The sequence below is a fragment of the Haliotis rufescens genome, unplaced genomic scaffold, assembly GCF_023055435.1.
Source record: "Haliotis rufescens isolate VD_foot unplaced genomic scaffold, xgHalRufe1.0.p SCAF_33, whole genome shotgun sequence".
Classification (NCBI taxonomy): Eukaryota; Metazoa; Mollusca; class Gastropoda; order Lepetellida; family Haliotidae; genus Haliotis; species Haliotis rufescens.
The window spans coordinates 992,314-1,013,957 of record NW_025964035.1 but is presented as its reverse complement, the minus strand read 5'-3'; the positions used below and the strand labels follow the sequence as shown (position 1 = coordinate 1,013,957).

The window sequence follows — 21,644 nt, the reverse complement described above, 5'->3', positions numbered from 1 at the left end:
GCGTTTCTAAAGTAAATAGTGATATGTCTTACACGAAAATATGTCACCGTCGTGTGTTTCCGTATCGAATGTATCATATATTAGAATAATATAATAACTGTTACTAAAATATGATACATGTATTTATGATACGAGGATACGATAGCCTAGTGGTTAAAGAGTTCGCTCGTCACGCCGAAGACCCGGGTTCGATTCCCGATATCGGCACAATGTGTGAAGCCCATTTCTGGTGTCCCCCGCCGTGATACTTTGCTGGAATATTGCTAAATGCTACGTAAAACCATATTCACTCACTCACCCATTCACGATACGAAAACACACCCGGCAAATACTTTCTGTCTATGTATTATGTTCACCAAAGGTTACATTTAGCAAACAAATTATAGATAATGCGCTGATTATGTGGCGTATACAATACGTTAACAAAGTCTTTGCATTTGCGGAAGGTTTTAACAAAATATAAATAAAACTTCCCCTGGACATGCTCAATGCTTAGGTATGCTCTGATATAAGGAGGGCCGAAGGTCCGGCATTGCAAAATTTCACTTTTCACCTAACTTGACATAACGTGTTATGGGCTACGTGTTATGGGCTCGTCCTTTCCGAGAAAACAAAATGCATAGAGCGCAGCGTTTACGCCAAAAATATTCTAAAAAATGTATGAAACGCATACATTTGTATCAACATTTCATAAACACATGATTATGATATTGTCGGAATAGTAAAATAGATTCCCCGTGATTATCGATTTTTTTGTCGCTTTTACTTGTGAATACTTAGTATTCTTTTATATTTGTAATATATTTGTGTTTGTATATTATTGTATGAAGTATATGAGCATGTACAAAACCAACAAACAATCGTTCTCCGCTGGAACATGTCCGAGCCGACGGAAATGACCGATTTCTGCATGTCACCTTCGTTTGGGCTGAGAATAATCCATCAAACATACGAGCATCTGTAACACTACAAGCAGTTGACGGCTTCACTGAAAGACGTATGTTAGTTATATAATTACCGTGTTTGAGATATGTATCAATATGTCAATATCAATGCCGACTGACAACGTGTCACCTGACACCTGTCAATCACGCATACACCGTTGAATGGCGGCTATGTCACATGACTCAATGCTTTTGCATTGTTACTGTCATTAGACCAGATAAACCTGTTTGCTATTGTCAATATAATGTTACGCCGAAATATGTTTCATGTCCGACCTTGTCTTTCCCTGGTTGGAAGGTTAAGAGGATGTCTTGCATGTAATCTTAACAAATGGATGGACATCCAAACACAAGCGTCAATATTAGGTAGCCCACTATAATTTGTGTTTGTTTGTTGTTTAACGCCGCACTCGGCAATATTCCAGCTATATGACGTCGTCTGTAAATAATCGAGTCAGGACCAGACAATCCAGTGATTACTATCATGAGCATCGATCCACGCAATTGGGATTGATGACATGCATCAACCAAGTCAGCGAGCCTTACCACCCGATCCCCTTAGTCGCCTCTTAGGACAAGCATATGCGGGTTTAACTATAAAATAAACACGGTAAAGACACCACGAGGTGATGTTTAAATGGGCTTTAACGTTACGTTCAGTCATATGGTGACGTGCATGCATGTCTGTGTGTATGTGTGTGTGCGTCCGTGCGTGTGGGTGTTTGCGTGCATGCGTGCGTACGTGCGTGCGTGCGTGTGGCCGCGGGTAATAGTCGGTCTTATCCTAGTTTTATTATGCTAGCCTACTGATACCATGCCGCAGTTTAACATGGATACCCCACTCACAGTGTACTGACCGACAAGTCCTTTTTTTGCCGAACGCCAGGCAGGGAAACACCAAGTACCATTTTTTAAGATCTTTTGGTATTACGCGGCCGGGCTTAGAATCACCAACCTTATCATCTCTTGACCGACGCTCTTTCTACTAGATACTACGTCATGACATACTGTAATATGTACGCAAAATGATAATGCATTGTCACGGAGCAGTTAGGTGCATGATACAGCTAACGGTAAACGTAATTAATATTATAGTCAAAAGCCCCATAGTCAGGAAACCTAGCTTTGAACTTCAAGAAGTCAACCGTGAGTAAGTTCTTCACCTGAGGTTCCATTTCACTGTTTGTTCTGTCATGCACATACATATTGCTGATGTTCAACTATTAAAAGAGACCGCCTCCGTGGTCTAGTGGTAGCGTCCGCCCGGAGAGCGGAAGGTCCGGGGTTCGATCCCCGGCCGCGTCATACCAAAAGACGTTAAAAGATGGTACTTGTTGTTACCCTGTCTGGCGCTCGGCATTAAGGGGTTAAAGCAAGGAGTGGTCGGCTCGGAGTCAGTATACTGTGTCTGAGTGGGGTATTCATGTTAAACTGCGGCATGGTATCTCAGTGGGCTAGCACTATAAATCGGCATCAGTCCGGTCTAGTACAAGCAGCCACACACACACACACACACACACGTGCATGCACGTCGCTATATAAGTGCAATAATCTTGGACGCGACGTTAAACCCAATTTCACCTCACCTCAATTATTAAAACCACGGGTGATTGAAACATAGTAGCCTTACTTATTAATTTATCCTTCCCTGAAGTCCAAAACATACAAAAGTTGTAACAAAATTCGAATCCTCATTCATTTTTCACGTTTTCAACAATTCATTAAACATATTTAGATCGTGTGGGCCAAACGGTGCCATTTTCTCATAATTTCTTAGCCTTCACCTTTATTGCCGAAGTATTTAGATGCCACTGTAGACCAGTCGTTCAGACACTGTTCTATCTGTCCATGACGATTATGCTGCTGATTCATTGATAAAGAGGGCGGATGGTAGCCTAATGGTTAAAGCGTTCACTCGTCACGCCAAAGGCCCGGGTTCTATTCTGGTACTATGTGTATTGTGGTACTCAAGGCAGGTAATGATTTATTTCGGTTAACAAGACGCTATTGCATCTAAAACGTCAACACCAGATGAAGCAGCTCCAAATATGTTACGTAAAGTTAATAATTTTATATAAGTGAGTGAGTATGGTTTTACGCCGCTTTTAGCAATATTTCAGCAATATCACGGCGGGGGACACCACAAATGGGCTTCACACATTGTACCCATGTCGGGAATCGAACCCGGGTCTTCGGCGTGACGAGCGAACGCTTTAACCACTAGGCTACCCGACCACCCCTATGATTTTATATAACCAATTACTGTATTACATGTACTGTAAGTCCATGGCCTCTCAGTATTATCAGACTGCATCTGTGGTCTAGTGGATAGAGCGTCTGCCTGGAGAGAGGAAAGTCGTTTGTTAGATCAGAGACCGCGTCATACCAACAGATGGTACTTGTTGTTGCCCTGTCTGGCGCTCGGTCTTAGGGGACTGGTCGGAGTCAGTATACTGTGTCTGAGGGGGCGGTCGGGTAGCCTAGTGGTTAAAGCATTCGTAGAATGGTAGAATGCGTGAAGCCCATTTCTGGTGTTCCCCGCCCTGATATTGCTGGAATATTGCTAAAAGCGGCGTAAAACCATACTCACTCACTCACTCGCTGTGTCTGAGTGGGTATTCATGCCAACTGGTATCTCAGTGTGCTAGCACAATAATATCGGCATTAGTCATGACAAATACCAACAGCTACACCTAAGTACATGGACCTCGCTATGTAAGTGCAATATTCTTGCAGCGACGTTAAAACTCATTTCACATCACCTGAGGTTATTATTCTAAAAAATACACTGCTTAACACATACACCCCACAGTACCTTCATTGTTTTATTTGATGTGTGTCATATCGACAAAATGTATAACCTTATCTTAAAATAAATTGTAAATGTAAAAGAAAAAATGTGCGATCATTTTATTGCTTTTCAAGTTTCCGTTAAAAGTTGTGATTGACAGTTATGTTGTCTCCTAAAGTGCATGTGTAATACGTTGACTGATTGGATAGGCTTTGTGTTACTCTCATCTATCATTTATCATGTCACTACCATGATCTTTGTTTAAATCTTGTTCATTTAACCACTAACGCTAAGAAACGGAAAGATTTATGAAAAAACACGGTGTGTGGGTGTTACACGCAGATTAATTTTTACAACAACAGCAATAACAATAAAAAAAATAATTTTGTGTGTGTATAGGTGAGTATGTTGAGAAGAACAGTAACCCTGCAGAGTCGTTTGGTTGGATGAAGTCGGCTGGCCCGGAAAGTGATACACAAGGCTTTCTTTAACGACATGATTGCCTGGTTCGATCCTTTTTTTCTTGTCTTCGCAATGCTTGTAGTTTAAACTCCGATTTTTCCAGAAGATGTTGATGGCGTCAGGAAAATGATAATGATGAAACTGTTTGGAATAGGCCCATACACAGCCTCCGACGTATCCAGGCCAAGAAACCTGATCTTGACCTTTTTGATAATTCCAATGAAATCAATTTTATCATCGAATTCTCGGGCCCTTTGTACACTCACGCGAATCACAAGAATACAGTGGACGATTCCGACCATATCATTAGCATGAGTTTAGGAATTACTATCAATTCGTGATTATACCAGGTGTTCGCGAGAAGGTGAGCGTATCCTGCCCCACCAGTGGCACCAGTCACAAACACATGCGAAGGCAAGTGAACCGTTCATCTGAAAATACACGGAAACATACGGAAATGGTAAAAGAGGGAACTGCATCGGACATCATGGCCATTTTTGGAATTGTGTTCCGCATGTCTACCAAAGAACCTCACCAAAGCAATGAATGCTGTAACCCTGATCAAACAACTTTTGAGAAAGCGTCCTATGACGCTCATTGAAATCTTTGTAGAAAGACCATGCTCGATTGTACATCAGTAGTTGTAAATTGTGGACACCAAAAGCTAGAGTTGCTGGATCATTGCTTGACATAAAGGGAAAGTCGACTTTTGGAAAGTTGAAATATATGAAAAATATGTTAAAACACAATTAAATGTCAAGTTCTTTCCAAAACAAAGAAGTTAGGATTTCGGTTGCAAAATAAAAACGGCAATGGCATTTTGCAGCTAGTTTCATGCACGAACTGTTCTAAAAGTCTCCATTATCTTTCATCTTCAGGGGCGGTCGGGGAGCCTGGTGGTTAAAGCGTTCGATCGTCACGCCGAAGACCCGGGTTCGATTCCCGACATGGGTACAATGTGTGAAGCCCATGTGGTGTCCCCCGCAGTGATATTACTGGAATATTGCTAAAAGCGGCGTATAACCATACTCACTCACTTTCATCTTCATTTCAAAGTGCAAACTTCAGTTCTCCTGATAAGAGTATCCTGTCTTCGTGTATAAGAACTATATACACTATAAAAAATGAAAAGAAAAACAATATAAAAAATTATACCCCACAAAAAAATAAGGGAATAATATGATAGTGAAGGTGTAATGATGATAATTGTCTGTACAATGAATGTCGGGTGTGTACATCAATATCGGGCGTGTTCACTTTGTTTGGCGGTGCGTGCATGACACCTTGATGGCATACTGTTGATTAACCTGCTATGGTTGCCCTTGGTATTACCCGCCATTCCGCATGAAGAGCTTCTCCATGCTGGGCCACATTGGCGGGAGCTTCGTCTCTGACGTACACTCCTTGCTCGAGAACATACCACAGATGCTCTGTGGGGGACAGTCAGGCCAATGTCCGTATGCCTTCTCGCCACTATGTGGTCCTTCCGACAATTCTAGCGAATGGAACAACAAGACGCAAAATTTCGTCCACCTATCGCAGGCCAGTCACATGTTCATTCACAACAACTAAATCAGTTCGCCTGTCACGTGTGATACCGCCCCACACCATGACTCTACCACACATACCGATCATGGTCAAGAATAGTTGCCCAGGCATACCGCTCGCCGCTACGTCGCCGACAATGTTTTCTGCCATCTGTGAGTCGGAGGCAAAACCTTGAATCGCCTAACGCCATTGGTTCACAGCCCGTCTCTGGTGTTGCCAAGCCCATCCCAATCTTCGCCACAAATGGTGAACTGTTAGAGTCACACCCTTCACAGGACGCCTTGCTTTCAGGGGGCTGCGTGGTGCCGGCGTTTGACAGAAGGTGTTAATATTCGCCCTCCTGTGATTGTTTTGTAATTCACGATTTTTAACAAGAGGAGATTAAAATAATTGGCGTAGTGCAATACTGTAATGATACGTCTTTGTGTCGTTTCTTAGGCCTGCCACTCATAGGTCTCATTGCAACCCCACCAATTTGACGGTGCTTGTCCCATAGTCGAGAAATGAATCTTTTTGATTTGCCAAACATGCGGACAACTTGGAATATTGACGCCCCCCTCCTTTATCGTACTCACAATTTGCCATTTAGTCTTTCCAATAACATTTCTTTTTCTCGGATGCATTTTAAGCGGGTGCTCAGCTCACCTGATTCACCTTGACGCGCAAACAATTTGTCGTCGGTGTGCACGTGCATTACGTGCTGTTCATGCATGATGTGAAATGTCATTGTGATTAGATGTTGCGTTCTCTTTGTTACGTCCACAATCACCTACAGCCACTGTCGCCAAGCTGCTTGCAATGATGGAAGCCATGTTTGCCACGAAGCCACGAATAGTTGTGCCACTAATTAGCCATGATAAAGGTCACACAGGGCTACACATTACTTACAGGGATGCAGACGTGGCTCAGTCTACACCTGGTCGTGTCATTCCACATACAACTCCGCATATACTAAGCTTTATTTGGCGTTACAGTTACCATGAAACCCTGTGCAGTACAGCCTGAAGATGTCCGGATGAAGACATTTCCAGATTAACGATTTGTAGTAATAGTTACATACAGTCAAGTCTCGTTAATCCGACACTCGTTAATCCGACAATCGGCTTTATCCGCTTTAGTAACATCTCTTTAGTTTATATACTAGTTATAAATAATAACAGAGAAAAGCGTTAAAATCCGTTTCATATTCAGAAGAGTCCATAGTACGATCCCGACTACATCATGCTGACTTGGTTGATGCATGTTATCGATCCCAATTGCGTGGATCGATGCTCATGATATCAAACACTTGATTGTCTTGCTCAGACAATTTATTTACAGACCCCCGTCATATGCTGGAATATTGCGGAGTGCGGCGTTAAACAACAATGCAACCAACAAACCAATCGACTAAATCATCTCATGAACAATACGTGTTTGTTAATTGAATGTATAAAAATGTTATCAGCTCTATTAATTGTAGTCATGCTTCAACCAAGTCAGCGAGCCTGACTTCTCGATCCAGTTAGTCGCCTCTTTCGACAAGCCTTCGTTGCTGGAGACCAATTCAGGCCCGGATCTTCACGACAAGCATTGGTTGCTGAAGACCGATTCGAACACGGATCAGTAGCCTAACACTGCAAACTTAAGTCCCAAAAAACGTCGGATAACCATTTCTTGTTTCTTTCATTTTTACACACCATCAAATACTTCCCCTTTGCCCAGCAGTATATAGTCAAACTCATCATGTTCGACGTTTCATCACATTCAACTTTCCGTTATATCAGATAGTTGTTATATCTAACAGTCTGTTATAACAGCCTGCTCCCTATAGCCTTCCCTGTTATATAGCCTCCTCCGTACACATGGAACTTTTATTGAGGTGCAACGCCAGACAATAACCAGTCTCGATTACTTCCCCAAGCAGACTCCACTGGGCGAAAAAAAAGTAAACATAAAAAAAGGTATGTAATACAATATTTCTGCTTGTTGTTACAGAAGGGTTGTCTGGTTTCCCAGACTCTAGAGAATAAATATAAAAAACAACTCAAATCTAGAATTATTTGACAAATCTAGGCAGCCTCAGCTCTAGGCTGAAATTAAGCATTTTTGGGGCTCCATTTGTATTTTTGTTTGTTTGTTGTTTAACGCCGCACTCAGTAGTATTCCAGCTATATGACGACCGTCTGTAAATAATCGAGTCAGGACAAGACAATCCAGTGATTGACGTCATGCACATCGATCCACGCAATTGTGATCGATGACATGCATCAACCAAGTCAGCGAGTCTGATCACGTAATTTTTTATTTATTTATTTTTTGCATTTGTATTTTGTAGATTTTTTGTATTTGTATTTTGTAGATTTTGTAATTTTAAGTAAGATATGTTTATTTCTGTGTGTAAATGTTAGTCTGACAAACAGGTGTCATACGTGATTGTGCATTCATTTTTTTGGTGAGTACAACAATGTATATCACTTACACTTGTTCTTTATAAACATAAAAGAGACAAACGCTTTTCTTATATACCAGAAGTATCTGCCAAAAGCAGAGTAGTTTGTATCAATCCGATTGTATCCTGAGCATGTGTTTATGAATAACTGTCAAATAGTTATGATACCAGGTGTTCGCGAAGAGGCGAGCGTATCCTGCCCTATCGGTGGCACGTCACAAATACATGAAAAGGCAAGTCAATTGTTCACCTGAAAAAAAATGTGAACCCCTATGCAAACAAATTCGTACAAATTACCTCCCTTCATCTGATACTCCAACCCAAACAAAGACAGACACACAACAACACAACCCTCAATGTCATTAAAAATAAACACAACCACAAATATCAATCAAATCCACTTCGTGACAACACTGATCCCGTTGATGCATGTCCAGTCCAACTGACCAGCGTAGTGGCCACGCCTGATCCCAAAACGTCACCAGTGTGATCTGTCTGATGTTACGCAGTAGCCAGAACACCATTCATCACCAGGGCTGAGACAGGGAGAGGTACTCCCGCCGTTATAAGACACAGCCCCGACACCCACTCTCCGTCAGAACTTCCCAGCTGGACAGAAGACCAGGGTTACGCACGATGGCATCTGGATACATGTGTTTACTGCTTCTAGCAGGTAAGATTCAGATATTCCTTTAAGCAACTCCAGAATGCTATATCGAATGCAATATGCATCCATGCGCTTCGGTGTGCGGCGGATGTCAGTATGGTTGAACAATGTTGCCAGCAGGTACGACTCGGCTTTTCATATAATCAACAGCTCCATACGCGCATCCCCGTGCTTCTGTGTAGGAGGGGATTTGGGTACAGCCTATGTTTTTTAATGCTATGATGAGCAACTCAAGAATGTTATTTAATATGCACCATACATACACATGGGTTGTGTTTGTGCAGAAAGGATTTCATTGCGGTCGATTACTATGAGAGACGATGATTAGAACACTATGATAAGCAACTCAAGAATGTTATTTAATATGCACCATACATACACATGGGTTGTGTTTGTGCAGAAAGGATTTCATTGCGGTCGATTATTATGAGAGACGATGATTAGAACACTATGATAAGCAACTCAAGAATGTTATTTAATATGCACCATACATACACATGGGTTGTGTTTGTGCAGAATGAATTTCATTGCGGTCGATTATTATGAGATACGATGATTAGAACACTATGATGAGCAATTCAAGAATGTTATCCAATATGCACATAACTTGTGTTTGTACACAAGGAATTTCGCTATGGTTGTTTTTTGTGAGGTAAAAATAAATTATTTGAAAGCTATGATATCTAAAGAATGCGATATTAGGCACACTTAAATGTTAGTGTACGGTAAGAGAGGATTTCGATATGGTCGATTAGTGTGAGGTAACATGTTTAGAACACCATGATAAACAACAAAAAAAATGCTACATAATACACACATGCACCAACATGGTCTGTTTGAATAAATAATAAGAGATAATTTCGCTGTGATGGATTATTGGTTCTTGTAGGTAAGGATCTGTAAATAAAAAACTTGAAGCAAGAATAGGATGTCGTATGTACAAATTGACCTTTTGCCTCGGTGTTGTAATGTCGGAGGATAATGGCGTATGATCCATTATTGTTTATTGGAGTGAAGAATATTAACGCAATAATAAGTAGATCGATAATGATATAATGTGTGCAATATACACCCCTTGATCGGTTTTTGAAGTGCAGCATTGGGGCTTTTGGAATATTGATAGATTGATCGTGTGAACGCTGTGATAAGTTACTGTTACTCAAGATTGTCGAATGCTGCGGATGGTGATCTGGAAGACGTTGTGGTGTAGGGGCATGTACAGATGCTTCATACACCCTGATGAACGTATCACTTTAGCAGACATCTTGAGACATTTACTGATAATAAAACAACTATTAAATGTAAATATGATTTTTCGTAGTCTTCTGCATTAACAGAGACAAAAAATTCAGCACGTCTAAAAAGGACACTTCTACACGTCTACCTCTCAATACAGGGTTTTCCGCAACTTGATACGTGACTCAGTAAAGGTCACGCTCCATAAAATAGTTCTTGACGGCTGCACGCAAGTTTGTTCATTTACGTGAGCTTCAAAGTTTGTTTTCGTGAAACAGTCTGAGACATGGTCCAGTGGCGATAACGCTACAACATATGTGATAAGGACTTCATGTAAACATATTCATTTAATAAACATTTTCCTGGTCAGACGACATCACGACTCTGACAACTTACAAGACATGAATAGTAGCTGTTGTCAGGCGTGAGGGGTTTATCAGGAAATACTCCCTGTTCTGTCAACAATGAGTAAGGCCTGCATTTTTACGAGTTTGAAAATACAGCGAGAAAATTGTCTGAAAACTACAGAATGTCATTAGGAGACACAAGACCAAGTCATATGAGGACTTCCGGTTAGAATAGTTCTCCAGCAACCGGGTGGTCAGGCTCGGTGACTTAGTTTAAAGCGTTTCATCGTCCTCCGACGGCGTGGACCAGTGTTCAAAATATCAGTTCAGTTCTTCATTGAATTCAATTCCTTATACCAATAACTGGACTGTCTGGCCCAGACTAGATTATGCATACGCATTAAAGAACAAACAGACAAAGAAACAAGCAACAAAATTCGAGTCATAAATATGCTTTTAATGAATCGATAGTTTGCTGGTTTGTTTTATGTTTAATATACTTAGCAATATTCGAGCTATATGACGGCGGTCTGTGAATAATCCAATCCGGACCCCACAATCCAGCGACTGATATCATGAGCATCGATAGTGGCAATCCCGTTAGGCGCCTCTTACGACAAGCATAGTCACCCTTTATGGCAAGCATGGTACTTTTGGACTGTGTATCATGTGGTGTTTTAGTTTCTTCCTGAAATGCCATCAAGTTACATTAAAGTCTCCGCTTAACGCCCAATTATCTGCCCGTAATTAAGCTTGTCTCGACAAGGTGTTAGACCTTCACCCTTAATGAATTACAGTAAAACACCGTTGTGTCGACCTTCGATGTGTCGAACATTCGGTTGTCGCGAAGTAAACGCTTGGTCCATACGTATTCCTTGATTATTCATCATTTTTCGGTTGTGCCTAAGATCGGATAACTCGAAGTATTTACGTAGGTTCCTTTAATTTCGACACAACGGTGTTTGTACCATACTATAGCGGGCCTGTGTGTGAATGTAAATTTGAGCAACATAAATACCAGAGCAAAAACACAAATATCTAGACAAGATTATTAACAGCTTCCTTCAAGCGTGACAAACGTGAAAGCAGAGACGAGGATGTTAATGTTATATTTACGGTGCGCCCTCTCCTCTCAGTCTCTGGGTTGTCACGTTGTTTAACAAAGCGCCATGTTCTGCATACTGACCAAGCTATATCCGGCAGACCCTTGGATGAGTCAGGACGCAATGGAAGGCCATAACGTTACATATTACACTCTTTATCTCGTGCAGTTGCGGGTCTATCACGGTAATAACTTTTATGTAAAGTGAGTAAGTGAGTAAAAAAATAAACACTGCTTTAAAAAGCATTTCGTTGTTTATCGGCGTGTCAGCTGAAGTGAGAAGAGGTGAAATGGGGTTTAACGTCGCGTCCAAGATTATTGCACTTATATAGCGACCAACATGCAGGTGCATTTGGCTGATTTACTAGAAGGGACTAATTCCAATTTTCTAGTGCTAACCCACTGAGGTACCATGCCGCAGTTTAACACGAATACCCCACTCAGAAACAGTATACCGACCAGTCCTTGTTTTTGCCCCTTAATGCCGAGCGCCAGGCAGGGTAACAAAAAGACCTATCTTTTAACGTCTGTTGATATGACGCGGACGGGGATCGAACCCCCGAACCTCCGCTCTCCGCCTGACGCTTTATCCACTAGACCACGGAGGCGATCGTCAGCTTAAGTGTTCATGGACACAAAAATTGACGCGGATCGGTTGTGAAACCATATGTGACGACCACTGACTCTCTATGCAGAGTAGCGTCCCTTAGTCATGCCAGGATCAAGATATTGTTGGTACGAACCACAGATTCGTTCTATATGATTTGGTTGTTGGTTGTTTTGCGGCGTTAAACAACAAACCAACCAACAACCAAATCATATAGAACGAATCTGTGGTACCAACGATACCTTGATCCAGTGATGATTAAGGGACTCTACTCTGCTTAGAGAGTATGAAAGTATACAGCATTAACAATAATGTATTTATCACCCAAACCCTTAACAAAAGATATCGATTGGGTGAGATGAGGCGATATCACCCAGGTGACATTGCATCACAATGCTTTGCAGGTCATTGTGACGTCGTCACAATCGAATGACACCACTCACCGCCCTGCCACTGAAGCTAGTTAGGTGAATTGTTACACCCAAGACACTGGTCATTTCTGTATAAAAACTGACAAAGATCTAAGAGTGATTTTGGATGTTAACTAGAATCTTACCCTCCGAACTTTTGGAAAAATAATAATCAACAATCGTCGACAAAAGCATTGGAATTTTAACTTTTTCGACTCGTGCTGATATATCTGATATTTTCGCTATGTCATGAGATATGGTCAACGTCATCATACAGTAATTCAATAACTAAACATGACATGAAATATCAAATTTAAAAACATGATGTAAACACCATTTAATATGTTCAAAATTATTAATTATGGACAGTTTCATCAAGTAAATAAGAGGTAACTTATCGAGATGCTTATCATGTTAAGATATATCAGATGATATTAAATATGCCATACTGCATTCCACATTTGACACTTTGGAACAAAGACAAATGTTTTACTTTCATGTGAATATGGTATCAGTCTGAAGAGAAAAATGTCGGTTTATCGTAAGGACAAAAAGGATAGTGTTAAACATATATATCTTTTAAACGTTTGTACACACACACAATCTTAGGGTAAAGCAGGCAATTTATTTACGCTTTAAAGTGGAGACAGGATATATGAGACTTCATGTCTAAGAGCGCTGTGTGGAATTCGTCAGTGCCGATGATTGACAGGTGTCATTCTTATGTCACATGTAGCCTCCTGTTATGTCAGTTTCACGAGCCGTTGTCACGATCAGGACCTGATGGCGAGCGTCACCTTCATCATCTGACAGACTTACGTTGTTCTGCATGCTTGTGGACATGAGGCGAAGACGGTACAAGTAAAACAGAAGGTCACCACATAGTGTGCCGTAAAAGGCGACTATGCTTGCCGTACGAGGTTGACTTGGTTGACGCATGTCATCGTATTCCAATTACTTGGATCGATGCTCATGATATCACTCATTGGATTGTGTGGTTCAGACTCGATTATTTACAGACGAGAATATTCCTATTTGCGGCGTTTAAGAATAAACAAACACAACAGATTGATTGTATGCTCGTTTGAAACGTCGACCTGTTTACAGTATTATAGTAGTGACATATTTTGTCAGTGTTATTTACTAACCATCCGTGAATAGTCTGGCTTGCCAACATGCAATGGAATTAAGAAGGCGTGACGAAGTCATTTCTTAGACTCAACGAAATCAACTTCCCTGTTCAATTTTACCAAATCAGTCACAAAACGCTTTCCATAATCATTAGACATCTCAGTGTACGATTCCAAGTGGTACCCGTCACAAACACATGCAGAGCCAAGTAAAATGTTCACATGAACAAACACGCGAACATATAGTTCAAATCAAACTACGCAATTGCATTGGCCACCATTTTGATCAAATTTGGAAATGTCCTCCCCATGTCCACCATAAAACTTATTGAAAGCTTTACTGAGGCGAATTTATCAAATGTTTGATATAGTCAAGATGCTTCATTAATGATATCAATGGTTTAGTTTTTTTTATCATTTAAAGTATTCAAAGTAAAAAAATTGACAAAAGATCTGCGCTATAATCTTTTAGTGTAAGTACCCTTCATCAAAACGTCAAAGCCCTTATGTTTTATTTCTCGTATCTGTTATATGAGACAAATCACTGTTCACACAAAATCATAGCCTTGTATTTATAGAGACCTTAATTCTCGACCCAGTGTAAACTTAAGGTTGACACCGGATGTCCAGTAACCCCGGTGTGGATGTCGAGGTACACAGACATCGGCTCAGTCAGGAAATGTATTCGTCTGAAGTCATATCACTACAAAATATATCCTCAGTAGTTCAGACACATTGGATGAACATCGTGTCAGAGCCATTCCTGCACTTCGATACCTCAGCGTACGTTTTGCGGAAACACACGGTGATTCATATCTCTGATTCTATTACATAGCATTTGTGGTTACCCTAGGACACGTCCCTTATAAGTACTGGTATCAGTCAGTGTATCTTACACGTCAGAAGAGCTTACAGTTTGGCATTAAACCCAGCGACACTTCACGATCCATCAAACATAGGCATTTATGTCTGACGTTATGCTTTTGGTTCTTTATACACATGCGTTTTTTTTATTTAAATTGTTTGCATTTTCCGTCCTTTGTTCTGCGCGTTTATCATTCTGTGACGACAGCCTTAATTCGATTCTCATCTCCTTTTGGTATTCCTGGTTTGGTTATGTGGCTTGGTAGATTTCATGTCATCGTTCTCCGCAGTTTTAACATGGATATCCCACTCAAACACAGTCCACTGACTCCGATAATAACTAGCATATTGCTGAGTGTGGCGTAAATCAACAACCAAATGAATAACAGTGACCGTGAAAAAAGGAGAACAACCAAGTACTATTTAAATTGGGAAACTATTTTTTTAAATGAAAATACTACCACCAAAAGAAATGATTATGTTATAACTGTTATGTTTCGATTGAACGTATTTCAGACCTGCTTCTATTAAGCTATTCACCCCAATGTGTTTTGCATATTACGTGTTTACGTACGTTCAAATATTTACTCTCTTCCAGAGTCTACCATCTTGCTAAAGTTGTTCCAGGACGGATATTTATGCTACATCTTGTAGACAACCTCTATTCTTTTTTTTAAAACTTCCGCATTTTGTCCTGTGGAAGTACGAAGATAATGGGCACATATCGATGTGTTACTTTGTTTCGTCATGCTGTTGGAATTACTAGTGAAGTACCTTCTGTTCCAAGTGTTGTGATGAGTTTCTGTTAACATCTATCTCCAGGTAAGGAACATGTATATGTTCACTGCGTAGTAACAATCACTTTATCTTTTCCAGGCCTCCTCGTGGGCAGCAAGTGTCAAGAACCAGGTAAATATAGCAATAAATAATAATAATAATAATAATAATAATAATAATAATAATAATAATAATAATAATAATAACAAGTTAAATACTTAAAATGTTCAATTAGTCAAATACAAAGGTAAAAAAATATATAAAAGAAACGAAAGGTTAATGTAGATAATCGCAAAGAGCGATTTGAGATGGATAGGAGAAGAACATAATGTTTATAAAATACAAAAAAACAAAAAACATCTATTGTTCAACACTTCATACAGTTGTACCTCAGATACATTCATCGAGATGTCTGTGCAACATAACCTGTTTTAAAAGTGAATTTTAAATTCTACGAAGGAATTTCTGAATTTTTACTTAACATAACACCTGCCGCTTTGAGTCAGGTCGTTGATCGTATGCTGATTTATGCCCTCATTCTGTCGAGGATTTGAACGTAATCTGCATATACATTATCATAAACACGTCTTAACCGTGCATGTACCAGCAGCGAAAAGGAATCATACATTATATGCTTTCGAACAACAACCAGAAATTTTGTAGTATACATAATATACTTTGGAACAACAAACAGACACTTTGTAGTATACATTATGTATTTTGGAACAACAAACAGACACTTTGTAGTATACATTATGTACTTTGGAACAACAGCCAGACACTTTGTAGTATACATTATGTACTTTGGAACAACAAACAGACACTTTGTACTATACATTATGTACTTTGGAACAACAGCCAGAGACTTTGTAGTATGCATTATGTACTTTGGAACAACAGCCAGACACTTTGTAGTATACATTATGTACTTTGGAACAACAACCAGGCCTATGTAGTATACATTATGTACTTTGGAACAACAACCAGACACTTTGTAGTATACATTATGTACTTTGGAACAACAACCAGACACTTTGTAGTATACATTATGTACTTTGGAACAACAACCAGGGACTTTGTAGTATACATTATGTACTTTGGAACAACAACCAGACACTTTGTAGTATACATTATGTACTTTGGAACAACAGCCAGAGACTTTGTACTATACATTATGTACTTTGGAACAACAGCCAGACACTTTGTACTATACATTATGTACTTTGGAACAACAGCCAGACACAATCAGATGAAAAGAGGATGGGCTTGATACATGAGCACACACTTGACAAGGAAGTATACATGATACAATCCTAAAATAACGATCGGATGCCAGAACTTATACATTGTGTACTTTTGAACAACAAGAGGCTACAAGCAGTTACACATAATATACATCTGAACAACAATCATCTGCTGGGCAAAATACATTCGATACATATGAACAACAGTATTGCAGAAGGTATAAACATTATAAACATTTAAACAAAATAATTATATGTCGCGTATGTTATATACATTTAAACAAGAATATATGTAGTATACATTACATGCATTTGAACAAAAAGCTGATAAGTAGTAAACATTACATACATTTGAACACAAGGATGATATATTGTATACATTGTACACATTTGATCAACATGATGATATATAGTAAACATTACATGCATTTAAACTAGATGATAAGTAGTAAACATTGTATACATTTGAACACAAAGATGATATATAGTAAACATTGCATTCATTTGAACAAAATGACCAATACTAAACATTCTATACATTTTAACAAGATGATATGTAATATACGTTATATACATTTGATCAACATGATGATATATAGTAAACATTGCATGCATTTAAACAATATGATATATAGTAAACATTGTATACATTTTATCAACAAGATGATATGAAGTAAACATTGTATACAATTGAACACAAAGATGATATTAAGTAAACGTTACATACATTTGAACATAAGGATGATATATTGTATATATTACATACCTTTGAACAAGATATATACATTTGATCAACATGATGATATATAGTAAACATTCCATACATTTGAACAACATGATAATATAGAGTAAACATTGTATACATTTAAACAAGATGATATTTAGTAAACATGACATACATTTGAACAAGATGATATGATATATACGGTATATACATTTGATCAACAAGATGATATTTAGTAAACATGACATACATTTGAACAAGATGATATGATATATACGGTATATACATTTGATCAACAAGATGATATGTAGTTAACATTGTATACATTTGAACAAGATGATGATATTTAGTAAACATTGCATACATTTGAACTAGATAATATAAAGTAAACATTCCATATATGCATTTGATCAACATGATAAAATATAGTAAACGTTGCATGCATTTAAACAAGATGATATATAGTAAACATTGTATACATTTGAACAACATGATGATATATAGTAAATATTACATACATTTGAACAACATGAGGATATATAGTAAATATTACATACGTTTGAACAACAGGATAATATATATAGTATATATAGTAAGAACGTTTCAACAAGATTATTTGGTGTACACAAGGCATACATTTCAACCACAGGATGATGTTTAGTAAATATTGCATACATTTGAACAACATGAGGATATATAGCAAATATTACATACGTTTGAACAACAGGATAATATATATAGTATATATAGTAAGAATGTTTCAACAAGATTATTTGGTGAACACAAGGCATACATTTCAACCACAGGATGATGTTTAGTAAATATTGCATACATTTGAACAACATGAGGATATATAGTAAATATTACATACGTTTGAACAACAGGATAATATATATAGTATATATAGTAAGAACGTTTCAACAAGGTTATTTGGTGTTCACAAGGCATGCATTTTAACCACAGGATGATGTTTAGTAAATATTACATACATTTGAACAACATGAGGATATAGTAAATATTACATACGTTTGAACAAAAGGATAATATATATAGTATATATAGTAAGAACGTTTCAACAAGATTATTTGGTGTTCACAAGGCATGCATTTCAACCACAGGATAGTGTTTAGTAAATATTACATACATTTGAATAAGATTAATTGTGGTACACCTACTAGACATTTAAACAACACACAGGTGCTAGATGCTATGCAATATGTTCATATCATGCATGATATGAGATGATCGTGTTCGATATGTTCTTTGGAAGAGTGGTGTCATATTTTGTTGTAGTACAACAATTCTACACGTCATTCACTAACCGGCACTCTCTATTCAGGATTAGTCTTGTCACAAATGTGAAAACCTTTCTTCCCTAAATATCAATTTATATATCTGTGTGTACATTTCTTGTATGAAACCAAGAAGGAAAGGCGAGTTTCGGTATCGTTAACGAATTGGGAGATATACTGTTTTAGAAATTTGTGATAAATGTGAAAACTTTTCTTCCCTTAATATGAATGTATACATCAGTGTGTACAAGGTTTATATGAAATCAAGAAGGATAGGCGAGTTTCGTTATCGTTAACGTTAACGAACTGGAAGATATACTGTTTTAGAAATTTGTGATAAATGTGAAAACTTTTCTTTCCTTAATATTAATTCATACATCTGTGTGTACATAGTTTGTATGAAATCAAGAAGGATAGGCGAGTTTCGTTATCGTTAACGTTAAAGAACTGGAAGATATACTGTTTTAGAAATTTGTGATAAATGTGAAAACTTTTCTTTCCTTAATATTAATTCATACATCTGTGTGTACATAGTTTGTATGAAATCAAGAAGGATAGGCGAGTTTCGTTATCGTTAACGTTAACGAACTGGAAGATATACTGTTTTAGAAATTTGTGATAAATGTGAAAACTTTTCTTTCCTTAATATTAATTCATACATCTGTGTGTACATAGTTTGTATGAAATCAAGAAGGATAGGCGAGTTTCGTTATCGTTAACGTTAAAGAACTGGAAGATATACTGTTTTAGAAATTTGTGATAAATGTGAAAACCTTTCTTCCCTTAATATTAATTCATACATCTGTGTGTACATAGTTTGTATGAAATCAAGAAGGATAGGCGAGTTTCGTTATTGTTAAAGTTAACGAACTGGAAGATATACTGTTTTAGAAATTTGTGATAAAGTCCTTCACAATCTGGGCGTCTTCAACAGTAAACAGATTTTACATTGTTTGTTGATAATATCGGACGATGTGTAAGACATGTGACTGAATATTGCAACTAAAGTAACTCTTTGTGTTTTATATGCAGTGTCTACAGTTGTTAGGGCCAATATTAATGTAGTTTTGGAACCAGAAGCAAAACCAGCACTTATCCTATCAGGTGATGTATGTAGTGTGGGGATGAGATTGGTAGCAGGGTGCTTCGGTTAGCTTCTGCCCCACCAGTAGAAGATTGGAGACATTAACTTTAGAGATTCCCCTTGTAGATTTTCCTATGTAGTATATACATTGTTAAACCTTGTGTCCTAGTGTGTGCAAGTTGGGATTCACAGCGCGTGACTGTTTATTCTCCGGATTTAACGTTTTAAATATTTGTTTTTGGATAGGAGTGAGTGAGTGAGTTAGGTTTAACGCCGCTTTAACAGTGTTACAGTAATATCGCGGCCTGTCAGCTTAATGTGGGAGGAAAGCCCGAAATGATGAAGGTCTCAGACGTTTACTACTTCGGTGAAACCAAAAAGGGTATGGTGCTGAAAAACCTTGAAACGTAATCAGGGCGAACCGGGATTCGAACCCACAATCAAAGTTTTCGGCGTACTCGAGGGACGCAACTCTGCACTGCGAATTGCGGCGCCTTAGATGACTGGGCCACCCGTGCCCCCTCCAGAGTTTCTGACTGCTAGAGCGTACAGTACCGTCAAATGGTGGTAGCCGTTCATAGATATAGTGAGTGAGTGAGTGAGTTGGGTTTAACGCCGCTTTTAACAGTATTCCAGTTATATCGCGGCGTGTCAGCTTAATGTGGGAGGAAAGCCCGAAGTGATGCAGGTCTCAGACGTTTACCATTTCGGTGAAACCCACGAGCACGGGTATAGTGCTGACAAACCTAGAAACATAATTGGGGCGAACAGGGATTCGAACCCACAATCATAGGTTTCTGGCGTGCCCAAGGGAGGCAACTCTGCACAGCGAATCGCGGCGCCTTAGACGACTGGGCCACCCGTGCCCCCTGACTGCTAGAGCGTACAGTACCGTCAAATGGTGGTAGCCGTTCATAGATATAGTTGTCCTGGAATGGATACAGTGTAAAGTGTCAAATTAAGGTAAAGGGTATTCTGTGTGTATTTGGAATAAGCTTCAATCTTCATTCAGCTTTCAGCTACTTGTGTTTTGCTGTTTTCATATTTTCCAACTTCCAGCTTCGTAAATCGTTATTTGCCAATACTAAACAAAGTTGCTGCTTTTTGGATTATAAGAACATGCTACACTCGCTACATGCTTTTCAGCCATACTTATAAGCATTAACTGCAGAGGTAATGTGGTTCATAGGCCGGACCTGTGCTTATGTGTGAAAAACGTGATGCAGACAAGGATAAGTGTACATTCCATCTTCAGGTGGACCATAGAGGCTGAGGTGCCATGCAGTCCGGGTTTGACTTGTTTCAGGGAAGCCTATGCTTGTCGTAAGAGGCGACAAAATGAAATGTGTGGTAAGCGCGGTGACTCGGTTGATTGCGTGGTCGTTGCTCACACTATCAATCACTGGCTTGTCTGGCCCTTACTAAAATGGTTCAAAAGTTTATTACGAGTTATTGAAATAGGATATCCCAGGACTGACTTTATTGTCTCGTTGGGTTTTTATCATATCGAATAAATAAATTCTTAATTGATTTTAAAAGAAGTAAGTTTCGTACGAATCTTTACATTCAGGTATATTTTTATATGCTCTTGCAAAAAATTGTTATATTATGTGGTTGGGTGATAACAGCTGCTCCCCTTGTATTAATGTTTAAAGAATGTAGTTGTCACAATGGAATCTTAAGCCACACAATTAACACACGTGAAGCTGTTCAGTTTAAATCTACATTTATAGACTGTAGACGATATAATTACTTCGCCTATTGTTTTGACACTATAGTATCATGACGGTAAATGCTTGGCTTTGTTGGCATATGCTACACTATTATTTGTAAAGAAGCTTTTAGCAGTACATTATCGCAGTAACTAAGTACTATTAACAGTTTTTGATTACGAATTTTGGATAAAGCTAAATATATTGAATATCTTTGGTTTGTGAGTGCATTCTAAATCTATATTGTTGTCGAATAGGCTTACCTTAAACCA

The 21,644-nt window shown here is 38.7% G+C and overlaps 1 protein-coding gene across 7 annotated transcripts in view; it reads left to right on the top strand.

The window, feature by feature from the left end:
• The first annotated feature begins 8,669 nt into the window (after window positions 1-8,669).
• The window catches only part of LOC124151617 (mucin-5AC-like), a 31,060-nt gene continuing 18,085 nt past the window's right edge, over window positions 8,670-21,644 (top strand). Inside the window, exons 1-3 of one of the 7 annotated variants that reach the window (XM_046524170.2) lie at window positions 8,670-8,849; window positions 15,416-15,448; window positions 19,609-19,680. In XM_046524170.2, the coding sequence (XP_046380126.2) occupies window positions 8,813-8,849; window positions 15,416-15,448; window positions 19,609-19,680 (142 nt within the window). In that variant the 5' untranslated portion in view covers window positions 8,670-8,812. The remainder of the gene's footprint in view (window positions 8,850-15,415; window positions 15,449-19,608; window positions 19,681-21,644) is intronic. The other 6 variants (XM_046524172.2, XM_046524174.2, XM_046524175.2 and 3 more) reach the window with 6 other exon arrangements.